We start from the raw sequence: 26685 nt of genomic DNA, 5'->3' as shown, positions 1-26685 counted from the left end.
GTATATTTGTCTGCCCAGTTATATACCAAACAGCGAGCTCCTTGAGGTGTACATTCCATTAAGATCTTGAATCAATGGGTTATTAAATCATATGGTAATCCAATTAAAATTTTTTTATATGATCTTCATTCATCAAGCTAATGGTTCTTACATATACTTCATTGTTCAGTAGCCTAATTCGAAAAGAAAATGACCACACACTTCCTTAAGTAATGGACTCCACGTTGATATGCGTGCTTCTCTTATGCTTTTCGAATGCGATCACTTTAATTTGTACGCACGTATGTAATGCAAAATCATCGATATAAAGCTTTAATACTTTTGTGGAAATGGACGAAGCTGCTTTTGAGTTGTATTATTATCGTCTACTATATATAAAAATTAAAGTCAATAAAGAAGAGGAACTTATATGGTGATGATGATATATAATTTACTTTTCACTTATTTCAATCACCACCACTTATATAGCATACGCTATTGCTATTGGGTATATTGCTTGTGCGACTTTTCTTGATTTAAAAAATGGGAGTACTCAAATAAATAAAGACTTCAAAACGTCTTTTTTAAATATTTTTTAATAATTAAAATTTAATACATATAATCAATTAAATTGTGTTATTTATGTTAAAATTAGGTTAGATAAATTTATTTGAGAAAAAAATGATAAATCAAATCTTAAATTAGTCTAAATTAATATTATTTTTATAAAGAATGACTATAATACTCTTATTATAAAAAAGATTAAAATACTCCTATTATATATATATATATATTAATTCTAAAAATTCTAAATCCAAATCCTATGACCATAGAAAAATAAAAGACTAGAATTTAAAATTTAAGATTCTCAAAATTTATATATATATATATATATATATATATATATATATATAGAGGAATATTTTAATCATTTTCTATAATAAGGATATTGTAGTCATTTTCTATAAAAAAATAATATTAATTTAGACCAGTTCAAGATTTGATTCACCATTTTTTCGGTCAAATTAATTTGTCTAACCTAATTTTTACAAAAATAGTACGATTTAATCGATTATATGTGTTAAATTTTAGTTATTAAAAAGCATCTTTAAAAAAAGACGTTTTAGCCGTCTTTATCTGAGTGACTCCCTTAAAAAATAACTATAATCAGGATATACACATGAGTCATGAGTGACATTGATAAGAAAAAATCTTAGAGACCATTACTTTTATTAAAATCTAAGTCAGCATTTAATCATCAAAAAAAGAATATGTAATCCCACACTATTAAATATAGTTTCATATCATTAAAATACTAATGGTGACTAATTAATAATTACAAATTACAAAATATATTAAACTTTTAGCATTGCTGATTTAATAATCCAAATACTAATAAATTAAATCTCCATTTGTGAAATCAATTCAAGTAAAGAGAAGAGTGAAAAGAGCATATCAAAACGTATCTCTATCAAAACTAATTTAATTTGAAGCTTTCTCATGACTTTAGTTTCTAGTTTAGTAGCATCCACATGCATATAATATAATTTGCTTTTCTTTTTTTAAAATTGTTTGACGTGTACATCATCAGTACATGCATGGACGCTAGCTTGAACCTACTATATCTTAACGCAAATTTTGTGATATAAACATATATACGTCGCGCTGCTTGTCTTCATTCATCGTTTTAGTAGATGTAATCCATATTTTGTAGCCGTTATAGACCCAAAGAAGACAATGCAGGAACCAATTATATTATAAATATTCAGCTAATTAAGGTAGATAATGTTAGAAAGAGGAGAAGGAGCAATAGGAAAAAGGTATGTGAGTATTTAAGTTGTATAAAATTATACAATATACAAGGATATTTATAAATATTAAGAGAATCGAAATAATAAAAACCTAAAATCCTATAATAAATATTCAGATATATGTTAAATAATGCTAATCGATCTTAATTATACTCTAACATCTCCCCTTAAACTCAAGTGGCAACTTGAGTTTGAAACTTATTTGAAATAACTAAATAAAAATTACATAAACTAATAGAACGGGTGCAGATGGAACTGTCTGAAGAAAGCGCAGATAGAACTGTCGGAACGAAGCGCAGATGAAATTGCCGGAAGAAAACGCAGAACTGTCAGAAGGAAGCACAGATGAAACTGCTGAAAGGGAACGCAGACGAAATTGCCAAAAAAGAATGTAGACGGAACTACCGCAAGAGTGGCCAACTGCCGAAAAACTACTGCTGAAAAGATGGCGAACTGTCGAAAAATTGTTGAAAAATGATAAAGTGTGAAGAAATGACAAACTATCGGCAGGTGATGTAAAGCATTGGTTTCTCTACGAGAATAAGTAAGTAGTAGATGAGCTAATCGGTAAGGTCAGAAAAACATTATAGCATTGACCAAAGAAAAGGAAAAAAAATGACACAAAAAAAGTATAAAAAGTACGGTGATTTTACCACAAGAAAACCAACTTATCCTTCTCAAGGAAGATACTATGTTAGAAAGGAAAGATGAAGTAATAGAAAAAATGTTTATAAGTATTCAAATTGTATAGAATAATACAATATAAAAGGATATTTATATGTATTAAGAGAATCGAAATAATAAAGATGTAATATCCTATAATAAATATTTAGATATATTAAATAATACTAATTAATCTTTATTATACTCTAACAAATAAAAACAAGAACAACAAAAGCAGTCCACACTACTCATTAGCTAATTAATATATTTGATGATGCCTCATCATTTGTCTATTATTAAAAGAATGCTTTAGCTAGTTTGAGATGCAGTCTTGCTTTACAAGAAACAAACAAAATATGGATTTAGCTTTTAAATTTGAAGGTATATATATTGATATATTGATTATTGAGTCACCAATGTACTAAGTTCGTAAATCACTGGAGGAATCAAATCACACAAATTTGTACTATCTCATCCTCTATTCTTCTCACTCAAAATATGATGTTTTTTTTAGTCTGGGTCTAAAGTCTTTAAAAAAAATCGATTTGAAAAGACCCGCCCAGTTCTACAACAAAAGTTGAAGTCGTGTTCTAACCAAAAAAGATGAAATGGTTTGAATATTCATGGTGCCTTCACTGCATGGTATATGGCACCACTTTCAACTCCTACGGATGCTTTGGAACTTCAATTGCGATCGAGAACTCTCAGTGCTGTCTTGTCTGTGCTTTCCCTTCATCGTAGTTCGAAATGGTTCTCATGGACTTCATCACCTTGTGTTGTGGAGCTGCCCCTTAAATCCAAAGCAAAAAGAGTAATCTTGAGAGTGAACATCTCTACTGCTCCAAATTCAAATGCGAGATGGCCTGCATTTTGTCTCTGATTTTCTGCGTTGATCTGCTGATCCTCCCTTGTTCCATTCCTTTCAATTTGATGCCTCGTGGAGCTTCCTTGAATGGTTTGTGTCTTCCTTCCCCGAAGCCCCGATGTAAGCTGCTTTCCTTTATTTGTCTGCTACTCAATTCTGTTTGGAGCCTGCACCCAACTTGCAAATGTGTTCGATCCAATCTTGCTAGTTAGACGAGCCTCCTTCCAATGTATGTCATGTATCGGATTAGGCGGGTTCTCAGGCCAATTTCTATCAAACTTTCGCTCTTCTTCCATTGTTGCTGCCATGTGTGCTAGTTGGTTCCCCTCCCTGGGGGTCTAGGTAAGTCCACAATTCTCCACTTCTTTCATCCAGTCTAAAATATCTCTTAGAATGGGTTCCGCTTCGCCTCCTATGCTATTTGATTTTAGAGCTTGTACCATGAGAAGGCTATCTGATTCAATTAAAATTTTATTTAAACTAAGGTTTCTGGCTAGGATGATTGCATTTCTAATCGCTATTGCCTCTGTTGTTAGGGCTGAGCTTACGATGATTCTGTTTGTAGCACCCATGACGAATCTCCTCCTGTTGTCTCTGATCATTGTTGTTGTTGCTCCTTCTCCTGAGTTGCGGTTGAAGGTTGCATCCACATTGGCTTTGATCCCCTCCTTTGGTGGTGGCTTTCAGGTAGCTGCTCTCATTTTCTTTGCCATTTTAGTATTTGTTGCTATTTGTTTCTCATCATTGGTTGCTGCTGTAAATTCTTTCTCCATTGCGCTGGCTCTTCTGATTGTAGTCTTAGGATTGACTGCTATATTCTAAAAATAAGCTCTATTTCTTACTTTGCATAACTCTCAACACAAAAAAGCAATTTTATTGATCATTATGTCCTGATTCTTGTCCTTGTCTGCTCTAATTTTTCTCACATTCATAAGAAACCAGTTCCCGAAAGTTGAGATAGTTTCTGTTGATTAACTGAGTTGGCATTAAGCCCCAAACCAGGCTGCCCTAGTCCAGGGACATAGCAAGAGGGTATGTTCTATAGTTTCAATGCTCTCATTGCAAATAAGGCAGATGGGATTCCTTGTGAGTTTTTTTCTAAATAGATTGGCCCCCACTTGTAGGATATTCTGAGCCGCCCTCCACATAAACATTTTTATTTTCTATGCTACCTGAAATTTCCATATTTCTTCCCACACCTCCTTGTCCTCCCCACTTGTTGATGGTGCATTCAAATTTTGTTTGTTCTCCTCCTTCCTAGCAGTATGATATCCCGTCCTAACCAAGTAGCATCCATCCAACTTATACGGCCATTTCAGAGTATCCTCTCTATCTATTAAGCTTATCGGGGTTATGAGAATCTTGTTGGCTATATCAATCGAAAAAATTCTTTTGATCTTTACTTCGTCCCAACCTTCTCCTTGTTTTATCGGCTCTTCCACTACGCTTATCTCCTGATTTCTCCCTCTGAAAATCCTCCCCATGCCGTAAACCCAGGAATCCTCCCAAATATTGATAGTTTTGCCATTACCAACCATCCACTTTCCTTTCCTTGTCAAGAAATCTCTCCCTTGTATGATGCTTTTCCATACCCAAGATGAACCTTCCTTTACTCTCGCCTCCCAAAAGCATTCACTTGAGAAATAAATGGCTTTGATTATTTTAACCCAAATTACTTCCGGTTCTTCTAAAATCTTCCATGCCTGCTTTGCCAACAGGGCCAGATTTTGATGTTGAAAATCTTTGAAGCCTAAGTCCCTCTCTCTTTTGCTTTCACAAATCTTTCTCCAACCTTTTCAATGGATGCTAGATTCCTTATTATTAGAACTCCACCAGAATGGCTTGAACCACTTATTTGATGAGGGTTTCTTTTCTAGCTTGATTGAGTAAATTTTCTTTTCATCCTTCCAGTTTGTTCATTACCCTCTCTTCTATCCAAGCTAAGGCTTTGCTTTTTTATCTCCCCCAATGTGTCGATAATCCTAAATATTTGCCCGGGTTGTCCCATGTGCTCATGCCCATAATCTCCTCTATGTCCACTCTAGCTTGTAAGGCCACTTGCTTGCCAAAAGTGATCTGTGACTTCTGTAAGTTTATTTTCTGCCCTGATGCCTCATTACATTGGTTGAGGATAGAAATAATTTGGTATGCCTCCTCGACATTTGCTTTAGCCAAAATAATACAATCGTCTGTAAAAAGAAGGTGCGTGAGCGTAGGTGCCGCTGGTGCTATCTTAAAACCTTTGATCCTTCCTTGCTCTTATGCTTCTCTCATAAAAAAAGTGAGGACTTTTGCCGCTAGGATGAACAAGTAAGGTGATAACAGGTCCCCCTGTCTGAGTCCTCTACTAGGAATGATTTTTCTTGAAAGAACTCCATTCATTTTAAAACGGTAGGACGTTGTGGTGATGCACTCTATGATGAGCTTGACCCAACTCAGATGAAATCTGAAGGCTTTCAGCACTGATTCAATAAATCCCACTTCATTCGATCATAAGCTTTGTTCATGTCGAGCTTAATCACCATTTTCTTCGACCCACCGCTTCTTCTTTTATCCAACCTATGATATACTTCTTGTACGATTATTATGTTGTCTTGTATGAGCCTGTTGCTCACAAACGCACTTTGGATATGTGAGACAATGTCATTAAGCATGTTTTTCAGTCTCTTCACCAAAATCTTAGTAATTACTTTATAAATGAAATTGCAATAGCTAATAGGTCTCACCTGATTAAGATTTTCTGGTCTCTTGACCTTGGGAATGAGCACAACCATGGTTTTGCTTATGTCCAGGTGGATCTTTCTATTTCCAAAAAAATCTTCCACCATTGCAACTAAATCTTCCTTAACCACCTCCCAGTGACTTTGAAAAAACCTTATGTTTAAACCATCTGGGCCCGGGGCTTTGAGACCTCCCATGTTGAAGACAGTTTCTCTTACTTCTTCTTCTCCCACCTCTCTTGTGAGCTTCTCATTCATCTCCTGTGTTACTCTTTTTGACACTTTTTGGATGCATTGATCTACACCTTCCTTTACAGATTTAGTGAAAAGGTTGGAGAAGTGATCTTCTATCATTCTCATTATGGCTGAACTGTCGGTCAACCAGTTTTCACTACTGTTCTTTATTCTCTCCAGTCTATTTCTATCCCTTCTTTGCAAAGTAGTGGCATGAAAGAAGGCCATGTTGCTATCTCCCCATTTTAACCATTTAAGTCTTGATCTCTGACCCCAATATTTCTCTTCTTACTTCTATAATTGGTCTATCCTCTTCTTGATGGTCTCCGAAAGTTCCTACTGCTACTTGGTCATGCTTGAGTTTTGAAGGCTTTGGAGTTCTTCCTGTAATCTTGCTATTTCCCTGTCAGCTTTAGTAAAATTTCTCCTGCTCCAACCTTTGAGCTCCTTTTTACAGCTTTCCACTCTCTCAATCAAGTTCTTCCATTTGTTTCTTTCTCTTGCGCATCTATTTCAACCCCTTCTAACCACTTCTTTTCATTCTCGGTGATCTTCTCAATGTACTTCATACTTGAAATATCTTGGGCACTTCTTCTTCGACTCTAGAGTAAGAATGAGCAGGCAGCGGTCTGAGCTTATAGCTGGCCTAGTTTCTAACCTAGCATGTTGATAGATAAGCCTCCATTTCCAGTTTGCTAGGCTGCGACCAATCCTTTCCTTGGTGATAAAGCCATGCCTTAGGTTGCTAAACCAGGTGAATTGCCCCCCTTTCAGCTCCAAATCCATGAGATAGTTGGCATCAACAAAATTTCTAAAGTCGACCATTTGGCTGCTTGGCTTGGGATGTAGACATTCTTTTTTGTTTTGGCTAATAATATCATTGAAATCCCCGATAAACAGCTGTGGTATTAGCTCACTATCTCGATTTTTTGCCATTTCCTTCCAAATTAAAAAGCCTTCTTTGAGCGAATTTCTGACTATCATATATAAATTTACACTTCCATCTGTTGCCTTTCCTGTTGTTAATATTAGTAGCAATAAGGTTATCAGACCAAGAGTAAACATTAAGATCAATACTTTCATTCCAAAATAAACAGAGGCCCCCGGACAAACCCCGAGGTTCCATATTAAAGTAGCTAGTAAATTTAAGTTTCTTCTTAATGCTTCTAATACATTTCTCCTTAGCTTTAGTTTCCATTAAAAACACTACGGTTAGCTTTATCTATTTACACAGATTTCTTAGTTCCAAAACTGTAGCAGGCACCGCCAGCCCCCGACAGTTTCAGCTTAAGATGGTCATGGCTGAGGGTGGGGCATGGTAAGGCCCACCTCCTCAGCCATCATTTGGTTGTTGTCAACTTTTCCGGATTGTTGTATTATTCTTTTCTCTGCTCCCATGACTTCTTTCACTTGTGTTCTTCCTTTCTTGCTGCTGCTACTCATCTCTTCTTCTTCTGTTACACCTTTCTAATTATCATATTCTATCAGCATTTGGTCTGCTCCTTCCCTCTTCCTTTTGAGCTTTAGTCTGGCCTTGATATTTTGTGCTAATTATAGTTCCTAAGCTTCTGTCATGTTTTTCTTCTCATAGTGTTTTTCTTCTTCATCCCCCTCTTCCTCAGGTAATTCAACGAAGTACATCTCACCTGTTGTAGAGTTGTAAACTTGGGTTTCTATTTTGGTGCTGCCTTTTAGCTTCTTTTCCTACTTTTCTCTAAATTTTCATCAGCTCTTATATTCTCCTACATCTTGCATTTTCCTTCTACTTTCTTTTTAGCCTCTTCTCTTCCTTTTTCCCATATTGCTAATAAAATCTTATGTATAGTAAGGGCCTTGGATTGACACTCATCGTTTCCTTCCTTTTCTATCATGCTCAGTCTGTTGTTACAGAGGTCCACCATGTTGATGTTTCGATCCATCTTGAAATTTTTTGGTTTATGGTTTGCACTTTCTCTTTGGCTGTCCAAGTTTTCCTTCATGGATAGGCCCACATGGTTTTCTTCTCTCTTTTCTTCATATTCAGTCTCTTTTTGTTTTGGGCCTGTTTCATGTTGGCCCATATGCTTGTCCCTTCCTTTTTCCGCTAGGTTTTGTAGAAAATTCCCAAGTTCCTCTATGATGCCTTTTCCTCTGTCAATATCTTTTCCTCCTTCTCCATTCTGATTTTTCTTATTTTTCTCTCTCTTTTCTTTCACCATATTTTTAGGGATTCCGCCGTCATTCTCCTCTCTCCTCATCGCTTTCAGTTTTTCAGTCTCCTTTTCTCCCACAAATCCCTCCTTCTCTGACCCTTGATGTTTACTTTTGGATTCACCTGCTCTGCTACTTTTTGTATGCCTACTTTCACTCTCTGTATTGTGATCGTGTTCTCCACGCGCTCTTTCTTCCATCTCTTGTCCTTCTGAGTTTTCTTCTTTGTTCATCCTCGTCCCTATGTTGAAAATTGCTCTAATTGGGTTCACTCCTAATCCAGGTTCATATCTGGGTCTCAGAGGATCCCAGCTAGCCATTGCTAGCTCTTTTTTATATTCCTTCTTTCCATGTCCTATAATACCGCATCTCAGAAAGTAGCAATCTTGGAGTCTTTCATATTTGAACTCTATCCATGTTTTTTGTCGTTCTTTTCTAGTCATCCAGAAGCCCGTAGGGAAGGGTTTTGAAATGTTTATGGCCACTCTTACTCTTAGGAAGGTTCTGACAAATACATTTTTCTTTTTCGGATCCTCCACTTCAACCACTACTCCTAGCATATTGCCAATGGTTTCTGTAGTTTCTCTTTCTTTGTGTTCCAAAGGAACTCCATGTATTTGTACCCAAAACTCCATAAGCTCGTGACTAACTTCATAAATGGCTGCATTTTTTCCTCATAATTGCAGGTTAATGAAGTGGCCTTTGACACACCAAGGTCCCTCCTTGAGAATTCGCAACCCTCTTCTCTGGTCCCTGAAGCTAACCAGTAGTTTGTTCTTTCCTACTTCCGAAATGAAGATATCCTCCGGGTTTTCCCAGATTTCCAGAAGTGCATTCTTGCTTGCCTTAAAGCTAATTTCTTTATCTGCTACTATTTTACCCACTAGGTTGATACAATCTTTTCTATATTCCTTCTTTTTCTTCTAGTTGATTGTGATGGTCATTCCTTCAATCTGTTGTAGTCCATATGTTGACTTTGCTATGATTTCTTACTGGCTCGTTGACCCTTCTTCGTGATATTGGAGGTTTCTGTGGGATTCCAAGTGTTTGGTTTGATGATGTAAATTTTAGTGGTTGTGTGTTACCTTGAAGTGGAGCGGATAGTGTTTGTTTGTATAAGTGAATATTGGGAGTTAATATATGGGGTTTGGTTGGATGATAATTAGTAGTAGTGAAATGGATGAAAAATTGGATATGAAAGGGATATTTTGATGAAGCTAAAACTCACAAGAATTAGAACCAGAGTTCTACTTGACTCTCCCTGAAAGAGAAAGCTTCTCTCCTGAGAGAGAATGTCAATGGTTGTTTACAATATAATGATAAATTTGAAGAGGAATGATGCACCAATTGCGCTCAAAATTTCAGCCTGCATCTAGTTGACGAAACTGTCTGAAAGCCCACGTCCCATTGTCAACAGGCTTAGTCCTGATGGGCCAGATCCAGGGCACCATTAATTGATCACTACAGGCCCACCTTGCCACTACATTTTCCTAAGGCAACCCAAGTTGATCCAACAATAGTACACAAGTATATAATAATAAAAAGCAGAGTTATATAAATAATGTATATTTTTATTAATTTAATTTTGATGTACTGTGTAAAATATACGTGCATTTTATTATTATTCGTAGCTCGTGTATCGAACAGGTCAGGTGTGCCAAACGCTCAGGGATGATGAAAAAACTGGATTTGGATCACCTTCATGCGTCTGGACCTTTGGAACTAGTGTGTAGAGGAGAAGGTCGGAGCTCGAGGTCCTCCCGGGTTGACGATGTGGATTGGAGATGGGGTGCCACCTATGAAAGGACTCCGACGATCTAGTCAGTGTCCGTACAAATGCGATAGTTAGGGTAAATGTTAGGTAACGTACTTCTGGGGAAGGGATAAGACCTTCCTTTTATATAGTCTGCCCTAGGGCGGGTCTCACATGGCCAAACCACCTTCCAAAAAGCTCCCCCCCCCCACTGTCAAATACCTCGCGAGAGGGGTGGCGACATTCGAGCCGTCTCCCGATTCGGGTCGTATGAGGCCAGCAGGTCTGCTGGTATGTTGGGTTCGGCTAATGGGCCAACTAGACTGAGCCGGAATAATTATATAACGTCAAATTAGTAAAAATAAATAATTTTATATTGACTACGTGAATAATCATTAAAAAAATAGATATAATTATACGATTGTTACATTGCATTAAAATTAAACTCATTTTTATTTATGTATTAAAAGTTAGAGTTTATACTTTGTATTGGAGTAGATTAGGATGGAATTTTTGCTTTATTTTCAACGGGATCAAACTCCTTTTAAGCAAGGAAATTCATAAAATGATAATGGAGAGATTAACCCACTTAAATTAAAATAATATGATTTAAAAATTACAACTTTAATAATAGTTAACCTTTTATTTTATCATTTTATTAATTTCCTCAAGTTTAAAAGATTTTTTCTTTCAACGGTGTTTTCCCATAGTTATGTTACATATATAACAATGGTTTCGAGCTGAAGTTTATAAACTTATATATTATCAAATATAATGAAATTACAGTTATAATCCACAATATATAGCAAACTCCTTTCAAAATTTAAAACCCCAAGATCAATTCATTTCTCTACACATCCTTAAAAAAGCTACCGGTCATATAATATACGCCATCATTTAGATGAGATTCACGATATCTGTTTTTATATAAAGTTAATAATTAATAATTATTAAATAATTTAATATATTTAATTAAATTATTATTAAATAATTTTTAATTATTATTTTAATATGAAAATATTTTTATATAATTTTTTACCCATCACTTATTATTACACATGATTTATTTATTTTTATTCAAGATAAATGTAATAACTATTGAATCACTTAAGTTAAACCATCACCTCCGCCGCAAAAAAAAAATCATACATAATTAATTAAATTTAATTTTGTTAGGTAGATATTAGATAATGACTTTTATGAACAATATGAATAATAAATTTTAAAATTGATCCAATCAAATAAAAATACACTGCACTTTTAAATTATCTACCTAAATCTTAATATTAGGATAATCATCTAAACACCTAATAAATTGAACATCTAATATATTTTTTATTCACGTTGTTTAATATTTTCATTACTTATACTTTTCCTTAATTATAAAACATGGTTAGATAATTCAGTATTTGAAAAATTAAACAAATTTACGTACCTTTAGGCTTTATTATATAACTTTTCCCTGCTAGCTTTGCACTTCTTATCTCCAAATGCATCATATGTTGGTGATGATGGTTAACATGGAAATTGGAAACCTCATCTTTGACGACCAAGAGTTCCATCTATCTAGCCAATAGGCCAAACTTTTGACCAGGTGTTATGTATATTCATCCTAATAGTCACAACTTGTAATGTTATCTGATCTCTACTCAATAAAATGAATTATCCTGAACATATCAAAATTGAAGATCATCGTCAGATACATACAAACATACATGATGGAACCATCATCTTTTTCAATATCCATCATCCTTCTCCCATGTATACTAACATTATTATTCCAAGTTGTAACCCTTTATCTTTTTTATTTGTATTTTTTTTTATTTTTGGCGTTGCAGAAAGAAGAATAATGTATATTTCATTTTATGTTCATCTTAGAATTCATCATCTCATTAGTACATCACTAAGGGAATGAATTATTTTTATTAGGTAGAAGTATATAAAATCCAAACCGATTTAAATTCAACAGTTCAATCCAATCCAAACCGAAAATCGATTAAAACCGTATTAATTTAGATTTGATTAGATTCTATTTTTTACAAACCGTTGGATCGGATCGGATTTCGGATCTACTTTTCATAACCGATCCAATCCAATCCAAACTGCACAATGTACTATAATATTATTATTTTATTATTATATTTACAATTATAGTTATAACATGTTCAATTTGTTATACATTTTTATATTATTCAGTATTATTATTATTTAATAAATATTTTATGTTCAAAATTTATTTATTTATTTATTTTAACTAACCTATAATTTTATTTCTATTGTTATGTTATTGTTGGCTTTTAAAGATATTGTTGAGACTTGTTATGTTATTGTTGATTATTTAAAATTTGATGTTAAAACTTGTTATATGTATTTAATTTTTTTAATTTACAAAATCACAAATCTAATCCGATCCAAACCGCTTGAAATTAGATCGGATTTGATTTTTATTTAAAGTCATCCAATCCAAACCGCACCATAAGTAAAATTAGTGTTCGGATCGGATACCTCAAAACCGATCCAAACCGCACCTAGAAGTATATAAAGTTCAAATTTAAACATTTTAATATTTTTATTTTATTTTGACGTAAATAATATATATAGATGATGAATTTGTCTAAGATGCATAAGGAACTACAAGAAGGTCACATTTCATATATATTGCTGGATTGGATTTGACTTGTAACCCAAAAAATGTTGAAATGACAACCCGTGGCCACATTTATTTGACAAGTGTGACATGGAAGTGTAAAACACAGTCATATGTTTCTCTGTTTGTAATGCAAATCAAACTGAATGTTTTGTTTTTCCTTTTCCGCCTTATCCACTATAATCCTGTTTATCCACAAGCCAGTGGAATCCACTGAGCATATATATATTAGAAATCGATAAGTATAGGTATCAAGTTACTTTAGAAATATCTTTAAGTAGATTGAGCTAATCGAAGAAGAAGATGATTAAAATTGGTAATACAAATTAAAGTATAACTCTTACACATATGGATATGACTTTATTATTTAGGCCACCTTATATTATTTCCTTACTTTATTTTGTGTCGGCCAAAGTTTGCATGCAGTTCATTTACAAATTACTATAACCAATTAATAAGAAGAGAAGATTACGATGAATTGATGAAAGAGTAATGTTAGGGACAGTAATTTTTGTGATTGTTAGTTATCAATTAGTTATTAATGATGATTTGATAGTGTGAAATTGGTGTAAAATTTTATCTAATAATTCACTTTTTTCTATTGATTATATACTGGCCAAAATTTAATAAAATTACTGTTCCTAAACTTTTTTACGATCATGATGAAATATATAATGGACACAGTAATATACACACCTGACCTGAGCTTATTGCAATCTTTTCAAGTTTTAATTTGAACAACTAACTTATCACGTACGTGTCTTTTAATCCGCACAACAGATAGAAGCTTTATTATTAGCACTTTGCTGGTTGTGGAAAGTGGATTTATATGACGACGCAGCAACCAGTAAATAACATTGCCTAGCTATAGGTCTTTTTCTAGGCAAATTATATTCCATAGCCCTTTCAAATTTAAAAAGAGAAAATATAAATTAAAAAAAATTAAGCATAATTTAACAATTTTTATCTATCAATTTTACATAAAATTAACTAAGTTACACTTGAGTTTTTGTTATAATTCAATCAAATAATCATAATCTAAATATGTCAAAAGAAAAGTGTTAGGAATAAGTAAATTTTGTGATTTATAACCATTAATTAATTATTATTAGTATTTTTAATGGTACGAGATTACATCTCATAATATCAAATTGAAAAAGTCTAGAGGTCAGCAACTTTTGTATTTTGTGGTTGGCATTTAATCATCAAAAGAAAAGTAGTTGATCTCTCACCATTAAATGTAATCTCACACCATTAAAAATATTATTAATGACTAGTTAATAGTTACAAAACACAAAAATTACTATCCCCTAACATTTCTCTATAAAATTATTTATTTTTTTTATTAAGTGTTGATCAAATTTTAATAAAATTTCTAAACTTTTTTACGTTGAAAATAAGTTAGGTATCAAAAAGTGTATATATATAGTAGTGTGTATAATAAACAGTAACATTTTTAGATAATACTATTATCATGAATGAGATACGCTCAACCGCACTAACATTTTCATCACTAATCACTGTGTAGGATCATCAATCATCGTCATCTACATCGTCATCATCGCTATATAACTATATCATCATCACCTTAATTATGGAAAGCTTACTATACTATAAATACCATAATATGTGTATATAGCTCTATACCTAGCTATACGAGCAAAACATCCTTAGTTTATTATAGGATATATATATACATACAACATATATACATGAGGAAGTTGATGATGATGAGGAATATGGGGTGTATTTTGGTGGTGGTGTTGTTGCTTCTTCTTCTAAGTGGTGGAAGTGAGACACGGCCACTGAGTCCTACAATTGTAAGCAATTACATGCTTCGCAACAAGAAAGAGCCGTCGTCATCATCATCAGCAACAACCACAGCTACTCACGATCATCGTTCAATTGCAGAAAATATGAATGGACGATATAATAATGATTACAGCACTCAAAGACTGAGTCCCGAAGGACCCGACAGTCAGCATCACTACATAAACTATTGACTACAACCTTGTGTTTCGTCTTTCGTTTTTATGTATCTTCCATTTGCTGCAGTGTGTGTTGAGATCTTTGTTTTTGTAGGTAGTTGTTGTCTTATTTTATATATATATATATATATATATATATATATATATATATATACACACGGAAAATTCACGTGCAGTCGACTTCACGTGAAGTTGATACTTGAGAGCAATTAGATGATTTGACTGATTTGACTAAATTTTCATCTAACGGCTCTCAGATATCAACTTCATGTGAAGTTAACTTCACCTGAGTTTTCACCATATACACGCAGTCATGAGGGCTTTAGATTTCAGAGACAGAGAGTAGTGTTACTATTATTACCAAAATACCATGGTTTCCAGATTTTGATTCATATCTCATTTTCTGTTTCTCTTTGAGGCATTAATATTAGGTGGATTCTCGTCGAGTACATATGAAATTGGTACATAGAATACATAGACACTCATTGCAACAACCAAAAAAGAAATAAAAAAAAAATAAAAAGAAAAAGTAAGACCAACATGTTAATTTTTTTTTCTCTGTTTTTATATATGTTTAAAATATGTACGAGACTGAGAGTAAATACCTAATATTAATAACGAATTGAAAGAATCTGAGAATACAAAAAAGCTTACTTGGTCGTATTCAAATAAGAAGAATGATGTATTGCCTTTAGAGGTTTAAAAGTTTGAATCCCCAAATTTTATAATATTAACTTGATTTAATATTTAAAGAACGTTTAAGAGAATATCTTAAATTCAACTATAGTTACTAAGTTTTGGAGAATTGATTATTGAATAATTGTTTATAAGCTAATAAAAATTAGTTAAGTTGCATGAATAGGGCGGAGAACATGTGACAATACTTGTATTGACAAGAACTTGATAATTTAATTTAAAAATATTTTTATAGTAATATTAAGGAGACAAAAAAGATGGTAAAAAATGTTAAATAAAATAAGATATTGTTATTTTTGGCTAATTTTATTAGATTACTAAATATTTTAAATACTTTTAATAGTGAATCTTATTCAAAATTGGAAGAAATCAAAATGTTGAAAGATTGGATCTTTAAGAAATCACGTAGATTGAATTATATTTTAACAAATCCGTGTAGATTGATACTTATCTTATTATTTCATTAGTGGAATATTGAAACTTAAAAGTCATAAGCATGATGTCTTGTTTGTCCTCGTCTGCATCGGCGGCGGCCACCAGAGGTAACCCTAAACCACCGCAAGAACAAGAGAAGCAACTAATCCCAGCGCTCCCGAACGAAGTCGCAGTGAGGTGCTTAGCACGCGTGCCACGCCGCCATTACAAAGCACTTTCCCAAGTTTCGGGACCCATACGCTCCCTCCTGGCTTCTCCTATATTCTATAATGCCCACTCTGCCTTTCATGGCAAGCAACCCTTCCTCTACCTCCATCTCCACCCAAACTGCGGCCTCCCTTCGCAATGGTGGGCGTTCTCCCTAGCCTCTCCTCCATCACCATCAAAAGTAATGCCCTTTCCCATTCCACCGCTTCCTTCGCCAACATATCAAGCCGCCTACGCCATCCTAGGCCACCACATCTACGTTATCGGCGGCCACCTCGGCGGCATACTTTCCCAGCAAGTGTGGATCCTCGACTGCCGCATTAACCGCTGGCGACAAGGCCCTAGCATGCTCATCCCTCGCGTCGGTGCATCTACCGCTGTCGCGGACGGCAAGATCTACGTCATGGGCGGACGGGGACGCCAGCTGCCAGATATTTGGGGCGAAGTTCTTGACCCAGCTGTTGGTCGTTGGGTGGAGGCGGATTATAACTGCCTCAACTCAAGCAGTGGAGATGGCACGGATTTCAAGAAGAATAGAGCGTGCTTTACGGTTGGTGCGCGTGTTGTGACGTGCGATGCGAGGAGAGTGGACAAGTTATGGTTGGGGAGAAACGGGTGGGGCTGTTTTGAGGATGGTTTCTTTTACACATTGGAGTACCCGGACAAGCTGGTGGGGCACGAATTGGGGGACATGGAGGAGTCGGTTGAGTATTGGGGGAAGCCTTGGGCGGTGAAAGGGTTGTTGGATTTGCCCATGTGGTACTCAATAGGCACTAGGAGGAGGCCCAAGCAACTGGCTGGTTCCGGAAGCAATGGGAGGAGCTTGTTTCTGGTTTGGATTCATTATTGGAACCAACAATATGAGCTCTGGTGCTCTCAACTGGACCTCAACAACACAAAGAGGGGTGATGATTGGCAGCTTTCTGCCACTCCTTCTTCGTCCCACAAAATCTTCTCTTCTTTTGACCAATTCACCATTGGCGGCAGTTTAGTAGTTCATGACTTGTGATGTTTTGCTCTTCATCAAGGAGGAATCATATTCGAAGTGGTATTTTATGATTTTTTAGAGTTTTTTTTAGTTCAAAAAATATCTTTTCAAAGGTCCATAATTCAATTTTTTTTTCTTTTCTTTCTTCGTGAGCTTCCTTCTCTTTTCTTTTTTTTATGGTGTCCCTTCTTTCTCTTCTTTCTCTCTCTCCCTTTGAAACTCTATTCATTTCCTCAAGCTTCACCAAATTGAGCTTCTTTCTCCCTTCTTTCCTTCTTTTGGATAACTCTTGACTCTTGCCACCTCTATCATCGTTCGTCTGCTCTCTCTCTTGTTCTTTTTCTTTCGTTCTTGTCCTATTCCCTTCTCTCTCTTTCTTTTACAAACCCTCAGATCTCATTCTGATTTCACTTCATTTTAATTATCTGGAATTTTAACGCATCTCCTATAGTGTGAATCATGAAACGGTCTCTGGAGATTAGGATGAAAATCTATGGAGTTACAGAGAGGCGCTGAGAAGGAATGATCGATTGTTGTGATGAGATCCAGCAACAGATCTCATCGGAAGAATCTTTTTCATTTTCTGTTCCATCAGCTCTGGTTTTCTTGTGTCTGTCGAATGGAGCTGTACGGGCGATCCAACGAGGGTTCCCAATCTGATCAATGGCTAAAGTGGATCGGAATTTGACTCAAAGGTATGATATTATGTTAAATTTGATATAATGCCCCAACCGCTCTGTTTTTTTTTTATTTCTTGTTTATAAAATAAAATATGAAAATTGTTTCCCTTTTTTCTCAATGTTTGTGATTTTTTGCGATTGTAATTTGTTTTATAAAAGAATGTGGGGTGTTGTGAAGTGTGTATGATCCTGATTTTGAAAAATACAAAGGTTGCGTGGCAAATGAGATTGGCTGCTGCAGAGGAATTTTATCCCCAAAGACTTGGTGAGGCTGATTGTATCTACTATTTGAGGACTGGATTTTGTGGCTATGGTTCCCGCTGCCGTTTCAACCATCCCTGTGACCGGGTCGAGGTAAAATTTATAGTTCGTTTGATTTCTAAGTTTGTGGAGGATTTTTTGTTGTGTTATTTTTGTGCTTGATGTGATCATCAGTTTTTCTTAGTGTAGAAAATGAAGAACCTTTTCATTTTCTATTCCATCAGATCCGGTTTCATTGTGTCCGCCCAATGGATCAGTACGGCCGATTGAGCGAGGGTTCCCGGTCTGATCCGGCAAGTGTTGAGGTTATTGAATCAAATGTCTTTTTGTTTGATGGAGTTTCCCTTGAATCACTATTCTTTTTAATCAATTGAAATATGAGATTCATATATTTGCAATGGTCTAATGATTTCGTGATATGTGAATGTTTCAGGCTGTTGGTGTTGTTGCTAGGGCTAGAGGATGGGAGTACCTGGAGCCAATTGGCCAGCCTTTGTGCCAGGTGTTTAATATAGTTCTGGTTATACTTTTGATATGTGTTAATATTCCCTTTCACAATTGATTTCTGTGATTTCTTGTTTTATATATGAAAGGATGTGTTCCGTGGTAATCTATAATTCTATTGTATGTGTGTAGTTTGGAATAATCTTGAATTTTTATTTTGACTCATATTTATAGTTTGAGATTCTTTTTGTGTGTTGATTACTAGGTTTACTTGATCCAGATTCCTAAACAGGTAGAGTATATTAATTTTATTTGTTCCTTTAAAATGATGTAGTTATCACTTACACTTCTAACCTGGTTGACAAATTCTGACCCAGGATCTCAACCGGTGTTCTCCTGATGTACGAATTTTCTCTATCCCTGCTTCTAAATTTTTTTATCTTTTTTTATTTGGAGTTTTCAGTTGCGTTTTCTTTGCCCAGGATTTGAGCTGTTTTATTTTATAAAAGTTAAATTATATTAAGAATAATAATTGTCAGTTGTATCCTGATTCCATTGATTGGGTTTTGTTTTGATGGTAGTTGCTAATTCATTTAGTTTTATTTTGTGTTTGAATTCTGTACGTTGTCAATTTTCTATTTCTCTAATAAGTTGATGTTGTGCTTTATAAACTGATAGAGTGATAGAATAATAAATTCCCTTTGCAAAACTCATTAAATTTTTTGTGGAAGATTTTTCGTTCAGCATAAAGCTGTTGAGTGATGTTTGTTGTTTTATAATGCTTCAAGTGTTTTTGTCTCTTTTATTTGATGAAGATCTTAGGATGTCTGAGAAGAAAGACGAAAGAGAAGTACACGTGAATTGATCGCTAAGACAAAAGAGAAGGTAATTTTTATTTATAAATCATTTATTATATAATATGTTTGTGTATTTGTATTACAGGGAGTCAATATTGATTCTTGGATTGATAGGGTGTGACAAATTTTTTTTAATTATTTACTTTTTAAAATGGGAAAAAAACTTTTTTTTTTGAAATATTATTAGTTATTAAAAATTTTTAATTTTGAGACTTTTAGATGTGTTTGAGGACCGCAATATAAGAAAGAGAACAAAGATTATTCAGACACACCTAGAAACTCTACTGTTTATCGGATCAAATGCTTATCTGTTGCGTTACTTGAACTTTCCGATGTGTCCCTTGCACCTGTGCTGAGGAGTACCTTATGCCCTTGCCAGCAGTCAGGCTTCTGTAGAGGCTGCAAATCCCATTGAACTTTACCGTGAGCCTTTGAGGTCTCTCTATTCTGTTGGAAGGTGAATTTAATTTCAGAATTCCTCTATCAATTTCTGTTTCTGAACTTTTTATCTTTTTTATTTGGGATTTTAAGTTGTGTTTCCTTTGCCGATGATTTGAGTTGTTTTGCGTGTTTGTTTTTAATCAAGGTAAAGGATCTTAGCTTCTAGGCAGGCTTGACCTTCTAGTGAGCGGATCATCAGGTGTATGGAGTTGTGGTGGCCTGTATCCATTGCAAAGCAAAAGAATATTTTCGGCGGTTGTGTTTTGGACTATGTCAGCTTCGATTTGCTTAATTATATATCACTATTGTTGAATATCAGATTAGAGATATAGGCTATATATAAGTTATTCTGAGAGATATAGGCTTTATATAAGTTATTCTGTTTTGATATAGTTTCTATTTTTAGATATCTGATTCTGTTGTATCTCCTAGTATTAAGGAATTTTATTTCTGTACCTATATATATATATATATATATATATTGACACTGAGAGATGATTCTCTTAAGGAATTCATCCAAAACACAATCCTTGTCTCACTTCATTCGTGTATTTCAAGTTGGTATCAGAGCGGCGGGTTCCGACCTGGCTCTGGTTTCTATTTGTTTTTCTTCTTTTCCGGCTGTAATCTCTTAGCCGTGTTCCCTTTTCCCACCAGCTGACACTATCAGCTGTGTCTCTTCGTCAAAAACCATTTTTCCGGCCAAAACCTTGTCAAACATCAGACCCACTCCGAAACAACCCCAGAATCAGAACCGGAAAGCCAAGTTCGGCCTGTCCCCAAAATTTTACTGCCGTCAACCGTCGCACGCGCCGACACGCGCCGCCCCTTTTCCTGTACGTGGTCCTCACGCGCCTCCGCTCCAGACACGCGTGAACGTCATGCTCTACTGCCCAGGCTTTTTCCGGTCCTCGTTTCCCTTCTGCAGGTGTTTTTCGGCCGTTTCTGAGTGTCTGCCATCATGTCTTCTGAGGTAACCCCCGACACCAACTCCAATGGTGACAAATCGGTTGTTCTAACATCTGTTGTTTTTGGAACTGCTACAATGACCTCTGAAAAATTGATGTGTGCCAAAAATTACCTTTCTTGGGCTGATTCTGTGGAACTTTGGTTCATGGGCCAAGGCTATGAAGACCACCTTACTAAATCTGTTGATGATGTTCGCGCTGCTGACAAAACCACTTGGAAGAAGATTGATGCCCAGCTATGTAACCTTATGTGGCAGACCATTGATCCACCAAAGCTGACTATGTTTTGAGCTTACAAAACTTGCAAGACTTTACCATGTTGCTAAGAAGTTATGTAGTTTACAGCTTCAAGGAACTGATATGAAATCTTATGTTGGGGCTGTGGAAGCTGTCAAGGAAGAGTTTTCGACTCTCCTTCCCTATGTGTTTAATGCTAATAACCATCATGCTCAACAGGGAAAGTTATTTTTGATACTTACGTTACTTGGGTTGCCAGCTGAACTTGAATCTCTTCGGCAACAAATATTGGGCACCTCACCCGTTCCTTCCCTTGAGGACGTATTTGCACGACTCTTGCAATCCGGCCCCTCTCTTGAGAACCATACTTTCGACCAAACTGCATTAGCATCCCAATCTTCTTCTCAAGTGTCCTTTCAAGTGCCCACTCGCGACGGCCGTGGGGGTCGTGGTAATGGTCGTGGTAATCGTACTCGCCTTAGTTGTACCTATTGCCATAAGATTGGTCATACTCAGGATAAATGCTATGCTCTCCATGGTCGTCCTACCAAGGTAGCTAATGTTGTCCAAACTAATGAGCCATCTGACGTTCACTCTGCCGCACAACCACACGGGATATTTGTCTCTAGCAATGATTATGATGAGTTTCTCAAGTACCAAGCTTCAAAGCAGGCATCTACTCCCATTGCTTCGGTGGCCCACTCTGGTAATTCTGTTGCTTATATCTCTCATTCCTCTTCTCTTGGACCTTGGGTCCTTGACTCAGGTGCTTCTGATCACATCTCTGGTACTTCTTCTGTCCTTTCTAAACTTGAACACCATGCATTTCTTCCTTCTATCACTTTGGCTGATGGTTCTAAATTGGTGCTAAGGGAATAGGTCAAGCTACTCCTCTTCCTACATTACCTTTAAAACCTGTTCTTTACATGCCCAATTGTCCTTTCAATTTGATTTTTATTAGCCAACTTACTCGTTCTCTTAATTGTTCTATTACCTTTTTTGCTGACTCCGTCATTGTGCAGGATCGAGGGACGGGACAAACGATTGGTACAGGATGTGAGTCTCAAGGACTGTATCGGCTTGCCCTACCCACTACTACTGTGTCTTCTGTTGCTGCTGTTGAGTCTCCGGACGTGGTCCATTGTTGCCTAGGACATCCCAGCCTCTGAAGTTACAAGCTATGGTCCCGAGTTTATCTCGTCTTACTACCTTAGAGTGTCAAACTTGTCATTTAGGTAAACATGTTCGTAGTTCTTTTTCAAGTTGTGTCAATACACGAGCTACGTCTCCCTTTTCTGTTATTCATTCTGATGTATGGGGACCTAATCGTGTTACTTCTCATTCTGGTTTTTGTTATTTTGTCACCTTTATTGATGACTTCTCTCGTTGCACTTGGTTATATTTAATGAAGGACAGATCTGAATTATTTGCACATTTCAAGTCTTTCTGTTCTGAAATTCAAAACCAATTCAAAACTTCAATTAAAATTTTACGAAGTGATAATGCTCGTGAGTATTTTTCAGCACCCTTTTCGTCTTACTTGTCCTCCCAAGGCATTCTACATCAGTCGTCTTGTCCCCATACCCCTCAACAGAATGGTGTGGCTGAGCGTAAACATCGTCACTTGATTGAAACTACTCGCACTCTTCTTCTCCATACTCATGTTCCCCTTAAGTTTTGGGGTGAGGCTATTCTGACTGCATGTTATTTAATTAATCGTATGTCTTCTTCTGTTTTGTAAAATCAAGTTTCTCATTCCATTTTATTTCCTCATGAGCACATTTTTTCTCTTCCACTACAAGTATTTGGTTGTACTTGTTTAATCCATGATCTTACCCTAGGCAAAGACAAGTTAACTACTCGCTCTATCAAATGTGTTTTCTTAGAGTACACTCGATTTCAAAAGGGTTATCATTGTTATTCTCCAGCTCTTAATCATTTCTTCGTGTCTGCCGATGTCACTTTTCTTGAGAATACTCCTTTTTTCTCTACACCTAACATCACTTCACCTTCCATTACGGAGGTGCTTCATGTTCCTTAGTTAGATGGGCCTCCTATTCCCACAAAACCTCTCCAGGTTTATCATCGCCGCCCACGGCCTGCAGTCCAAGATAACTCATCTCTTGAATCCGTGGTTGAATCGTCCTTGGATCCTTCTTCGGGAGTTGGCAGTAGTCCTCCTATTACTCTTAGACAAGGTACTCGTTCCACCCGTAATCCTAATCCTATTTATAATTTTCTTAGTTACCATCGTTTATCATCTTCGCACTATGCTTTTACCTCCTCTTTGTCTTCTGTTTTTATACCCAAAACAACAGCAAAAGCTTTTTCACATCCAGGGTGGCGCCAAGCTATGACTGAGGAGATGTCTGCCTTACATTCTACTGGTACCGGGATCTTGTTCCATTGCCACCGGACAAATCTACTATGGGTTGTCATTGGATCTATACTATTAAGGTCGGCTCAGACGGAACCATTGATCGATTAAAAGCTCAGACGGAACCATTTAGACGGAACCATATATTGTTGGCAAGAAGGATCCGTGTGAGGTGTTGGGCAATGGTATTTCTTGTGATGGAAATTGTTCCAATGTGAAGACAAACTGCGGACCTTTTATTGATTTTCTTGGTGAAAAGGATGCTGGAGTTTCTGGATTGGATGATATAAGCAGCGAAGTTGATATTATGAAAGAGAAAGGCAAAACTGTTGATGATAGTGTACCTGTTGATGGGGAGTGCAACCTCGAAATTGAGGTCCTCTTGAATTCTCCTCCGACTGAAACTACGGTAATTTGTTTATTTTGGAGAGATTTAAATTATGAATGTGTTGGTTGGTTAAATTATCTACTGTGTTTCAGGAATTAGGGATGACTGTAAATTTTTTTGGGCTGAAAAATTAGGATGATGCGCCTCTTTATATGGTTGCATGTTCTCTCTTGTATGCATTTATTTAATTATTCAATTCTTTTGCATGACAGGAAGTACTTTTTGTTGTTCTTGATGGATCCCCTGTTCATGTGATTAAGAAAGAGACTGCTGAAAATCTTTCTAGGAGTGCAAAGGTTAAGAAAAATCTGAAGAAAATTTCTATAGGCACTAAATCCAATGTTACAAATGAGTATAAAGATGCTGTCTTTCTATCCCGTCTATTTTTTTGAACTGTGTCCAAAGACTAACATGGTTTGATAGTTCCCTTTTGTTTGTTTCTATTTTGCTAGAAATTATACACAATGTCTTGTATAAATGATGTGATATAGTCAGGTTACGAATTTTAGCCTTATTTTTTTTATTTCTAACTATGATGTATATGTATATGTATGTTTATGTGAAAACACAAGAGTAAATGAAATCTGGCAACTTTTCTATTTGTGTAGTGTGTATTTTTAATTTTATTAATAGTTATTTTATAATTATTTGAGTATCCTAACAAGGTATTTTTTTAATCTCATATCTTGTTAATAATAATAATAATAATAATAATAATAATAATAATAATAATAATAATAATAATAATGGCCATCTTAATAATAGCAAGATCCATATCAAAGGGTAAAACATATAAGATTACTGTGAATTTGAAACAAGTTTATATGTTATTCTTTTATTTAGCTATGTAATTAGATATATTGTGTTATTGGGTATAACTTTGATGCTACATTTTAGGAGTCAGGTTTTTTTACATATTTTTTTTAGATGAGTCTCAGATGCATATTAGATATCTGAATTTTAAATATTTTTTCATAGATATATCTATATACGTGTGTGTCTTTATATATGTGTATAGTTTTGTTTGTTGAATGATTGGTTGGTATTATTTAATAAATAAAATGACTCAAGTATTATGTTGAAGATTTTTTGCTACATATTGGTATATTTATCTTCTATTATTTTTGTGAGACAAATCAAGTTTAAATGTTTCAATTATGTGCTTTAGCAAGGTTATATAAAAAGGAATGTTTAAAAAAAACGAAGTCAAAAATCTCAATATTCACATAATTCGTGTAATTTTTCTTTTCATGTATTTCTCAACCAAGTGTTAGATATAGTATATATTGTATTGTGCTTATTGTTTGTGATATTTTGTTGAAAATGTTATTTCTTCGTTACCTAGCACTACATCCACAAATATTATACGTTGTGTTTTTTTTCTAATGGTTAAATATTGTAACTTTTCCTTTCTTTTCACTTATTATATTTCTTGTTATTATAATTATGATCTTTTTATATATGGACTTTCTTTTTTTTTTTAATAATTTTTCTTAATACTATCTTCTTTCTTTCTTTATTTGAATGTTCTTTTTATTTTTTTAAATGTCAAATAATATAGGTGTTGATCGAGATGTCGGTGGTCTAACACAATTTATTAGCATCAAGTATTATCATATGTTTTAAATATTTGCATATTAGTTTCTTTTAAATTTTTTAGAATTACATGTTTTATGTTTAATTTTTATTTCTATATTATTTTTTATTCTTTTCTGATTTAATATTACATTAGTTTACATGTGTTCTTGAATTTATATCTCTTAATGTAAACTAATTAGTGGTTAGGTTTGTTACATTCAAACTGTATTGAGTAGAATAGTTAATTTGCATTTTAGAATATTTTATATATCATCATCTTACATTTTTTATTGTTGTAATATTTAATTTTATGATATTTTTTCTATAAATTAACATTAAAATAAATAGATATGTTGTTCTACATTATGACAAGACCTTGACTAAGTATGATGTCAAAATTGATCGATTTATAAATTTGTATAATTATATTTTCATGTTTATTGGTTACTTTATTTTTTATGGACTAATTATTACTTTTTTTACACAGCATATCTCATATCACTTTACTAGGTTACTACTTAATACTGGAAGATCAGAATATTAGAAGTTTGTTATTAAGGACTTAGAGATTACTAAAAACTTTGCAATGAATGTGCTAAAAGCTAAAGTAAAGGCAGGAACTGAGAAAACAAAATTGGTCTTAAATAGAAAAATTTTGTGAAAATGTATAAACTTAAAGTTGTATACTCATGTGTTTTTAAGATGGTTTTGAAAAAAAAAATCATCTAATTCAAATTTCTGTAACTAGAAAGTAATTATTTAAGTGGATTCTCAACTTTCTAATTTACTTTTGGGATGTGTATCATATTTTAGAACATTAATTTTTCATCCTCTAGAATACATAATATGTACAAGTATAATTATCTGTGTCATGCATGTGATAAGATTGAAATTATAATTTTAAATTATTTTTTTAAAATTAATTTAAATTATAATAATTTGATTAATAAAAAATTAATATGTTATGTATTTTTTATTTTTTTTAATCATGTTAATTAGATTAACTCTAAAATAGTTATTAATTGGTTTTAATAATCTACTTTCTTCAATAAATCAGACATATATACCGATTGTGATTATAAATAATATAGTAATAGTTAAATCCATCAATAAATATATTAGCTATTATCATACTATAAAACAAATTAAATATAAAGGCTATCAGCACGCACTTATAAATCTATAAAATCGCACTGTCTTTTATTCGAGTAAGAGTTTACTTATCAAATAAACTTAAAATATGAACAAAAAATATTTACAAAATGAACCTAGCATCAC

At 34.5% G+C, this 26685-nt stretch overlaps 2 protein-coding genes across 10 annotated transcripts; both read left to right on the top strand.

The window, feature by feature from the left end:
* Positions 1 to 15949: 15949 nt before the first annotated feature.
* LOC112714501 (putative zinc finger CCCH domain-containing protein 9) lies at positions 15950 to 20310 on the top strand. 9 transcript variants are annotated; one of them, XM_072204396.1, is made up of 9 exons: positions 15950 to 17871; positions 18067 to 18210; positions 18342 to 18422; positions 18551 to 18619; positions 18827 to 18853; positions 18939 to 18962; positions 19377 to 19446; positions 19638 to 19875; positions 20005 to 20310. In XM_072204396.1, exon 1 carries the CDS (start codon positions 16043 to 16045, stop codon positions 17195 to 17197), a length of 1155 nt encoding a protein of 384 aa, XP_072060497.1. In that variant the 5' UTR covers positions 15950 to 16042; the 3' UTR covers positions 17198 to 17871; positions 18067 to 18210; positions 18342 to 18422; positions 18551 to 18619; positions 18827 to 18853; positions 18939 to 18962; positions 19377 to 19446; positions 19638 to 19875; positions 20005 to 20310. The 9 variants fall into 9 exon arrangements, with proteins under 9 accessions (XP_072060497.1, XP_072060499.1, XP_072060500.1 ...); XM_072204400.1 differs by having other exon boundaries at positions 17199 to 17871; XM_072204398.1 differs by lacking the exon at positions 18827 to 18853 and having other exon boundaries at positions 18896 to 18962.
* Positions 20311 to 20518: 208 nt separating this feature from the next.
* On the top strand, positions 20519 to 24244 carry LOC140175447 (uncharacterized). Its single transcript, XM_072203998.1, has 2 exons — positions 20519 to 23850; positions 24042 to 24244. The coding sequence occupies exon 1, from the start codon at positions 21188 to 21190 to the stop codon at positions 21941 to 21943; it is 756 nt and encodes a 251-aa protein (XP_072060099.1). The 5' UTR covers positions 20519 to 21187; the 3' UTR covers positions 21944 to 23850; positions 24042 to 24244.
* The last annotated feature ends 2441 nt before the right edge of the window (positions 24245 to 26685 follow it).

The sequence above is a fragment of the Arachis hypogaea genome, chromosome 10, assembly GCF_003086295.3.
Source record: "Arachis hypogaea cultivar Tifrunner chromosome 10, arahy.Tifrunner.gnm2.J5K5, whole genome shotgun sequence".
Taxonomy (NCBI): domain Eukaryota; kingdom Viridiplantae; phylum Streptophyta; class Magnoliopsida; order Fabales; family Fabaceae; genus Arachis; species Arachis hypogaea.
Note: the sequence above shows the minus strand (reverse complement) of the source record. Positions and strands in the feature narration are given on the sequence as shown.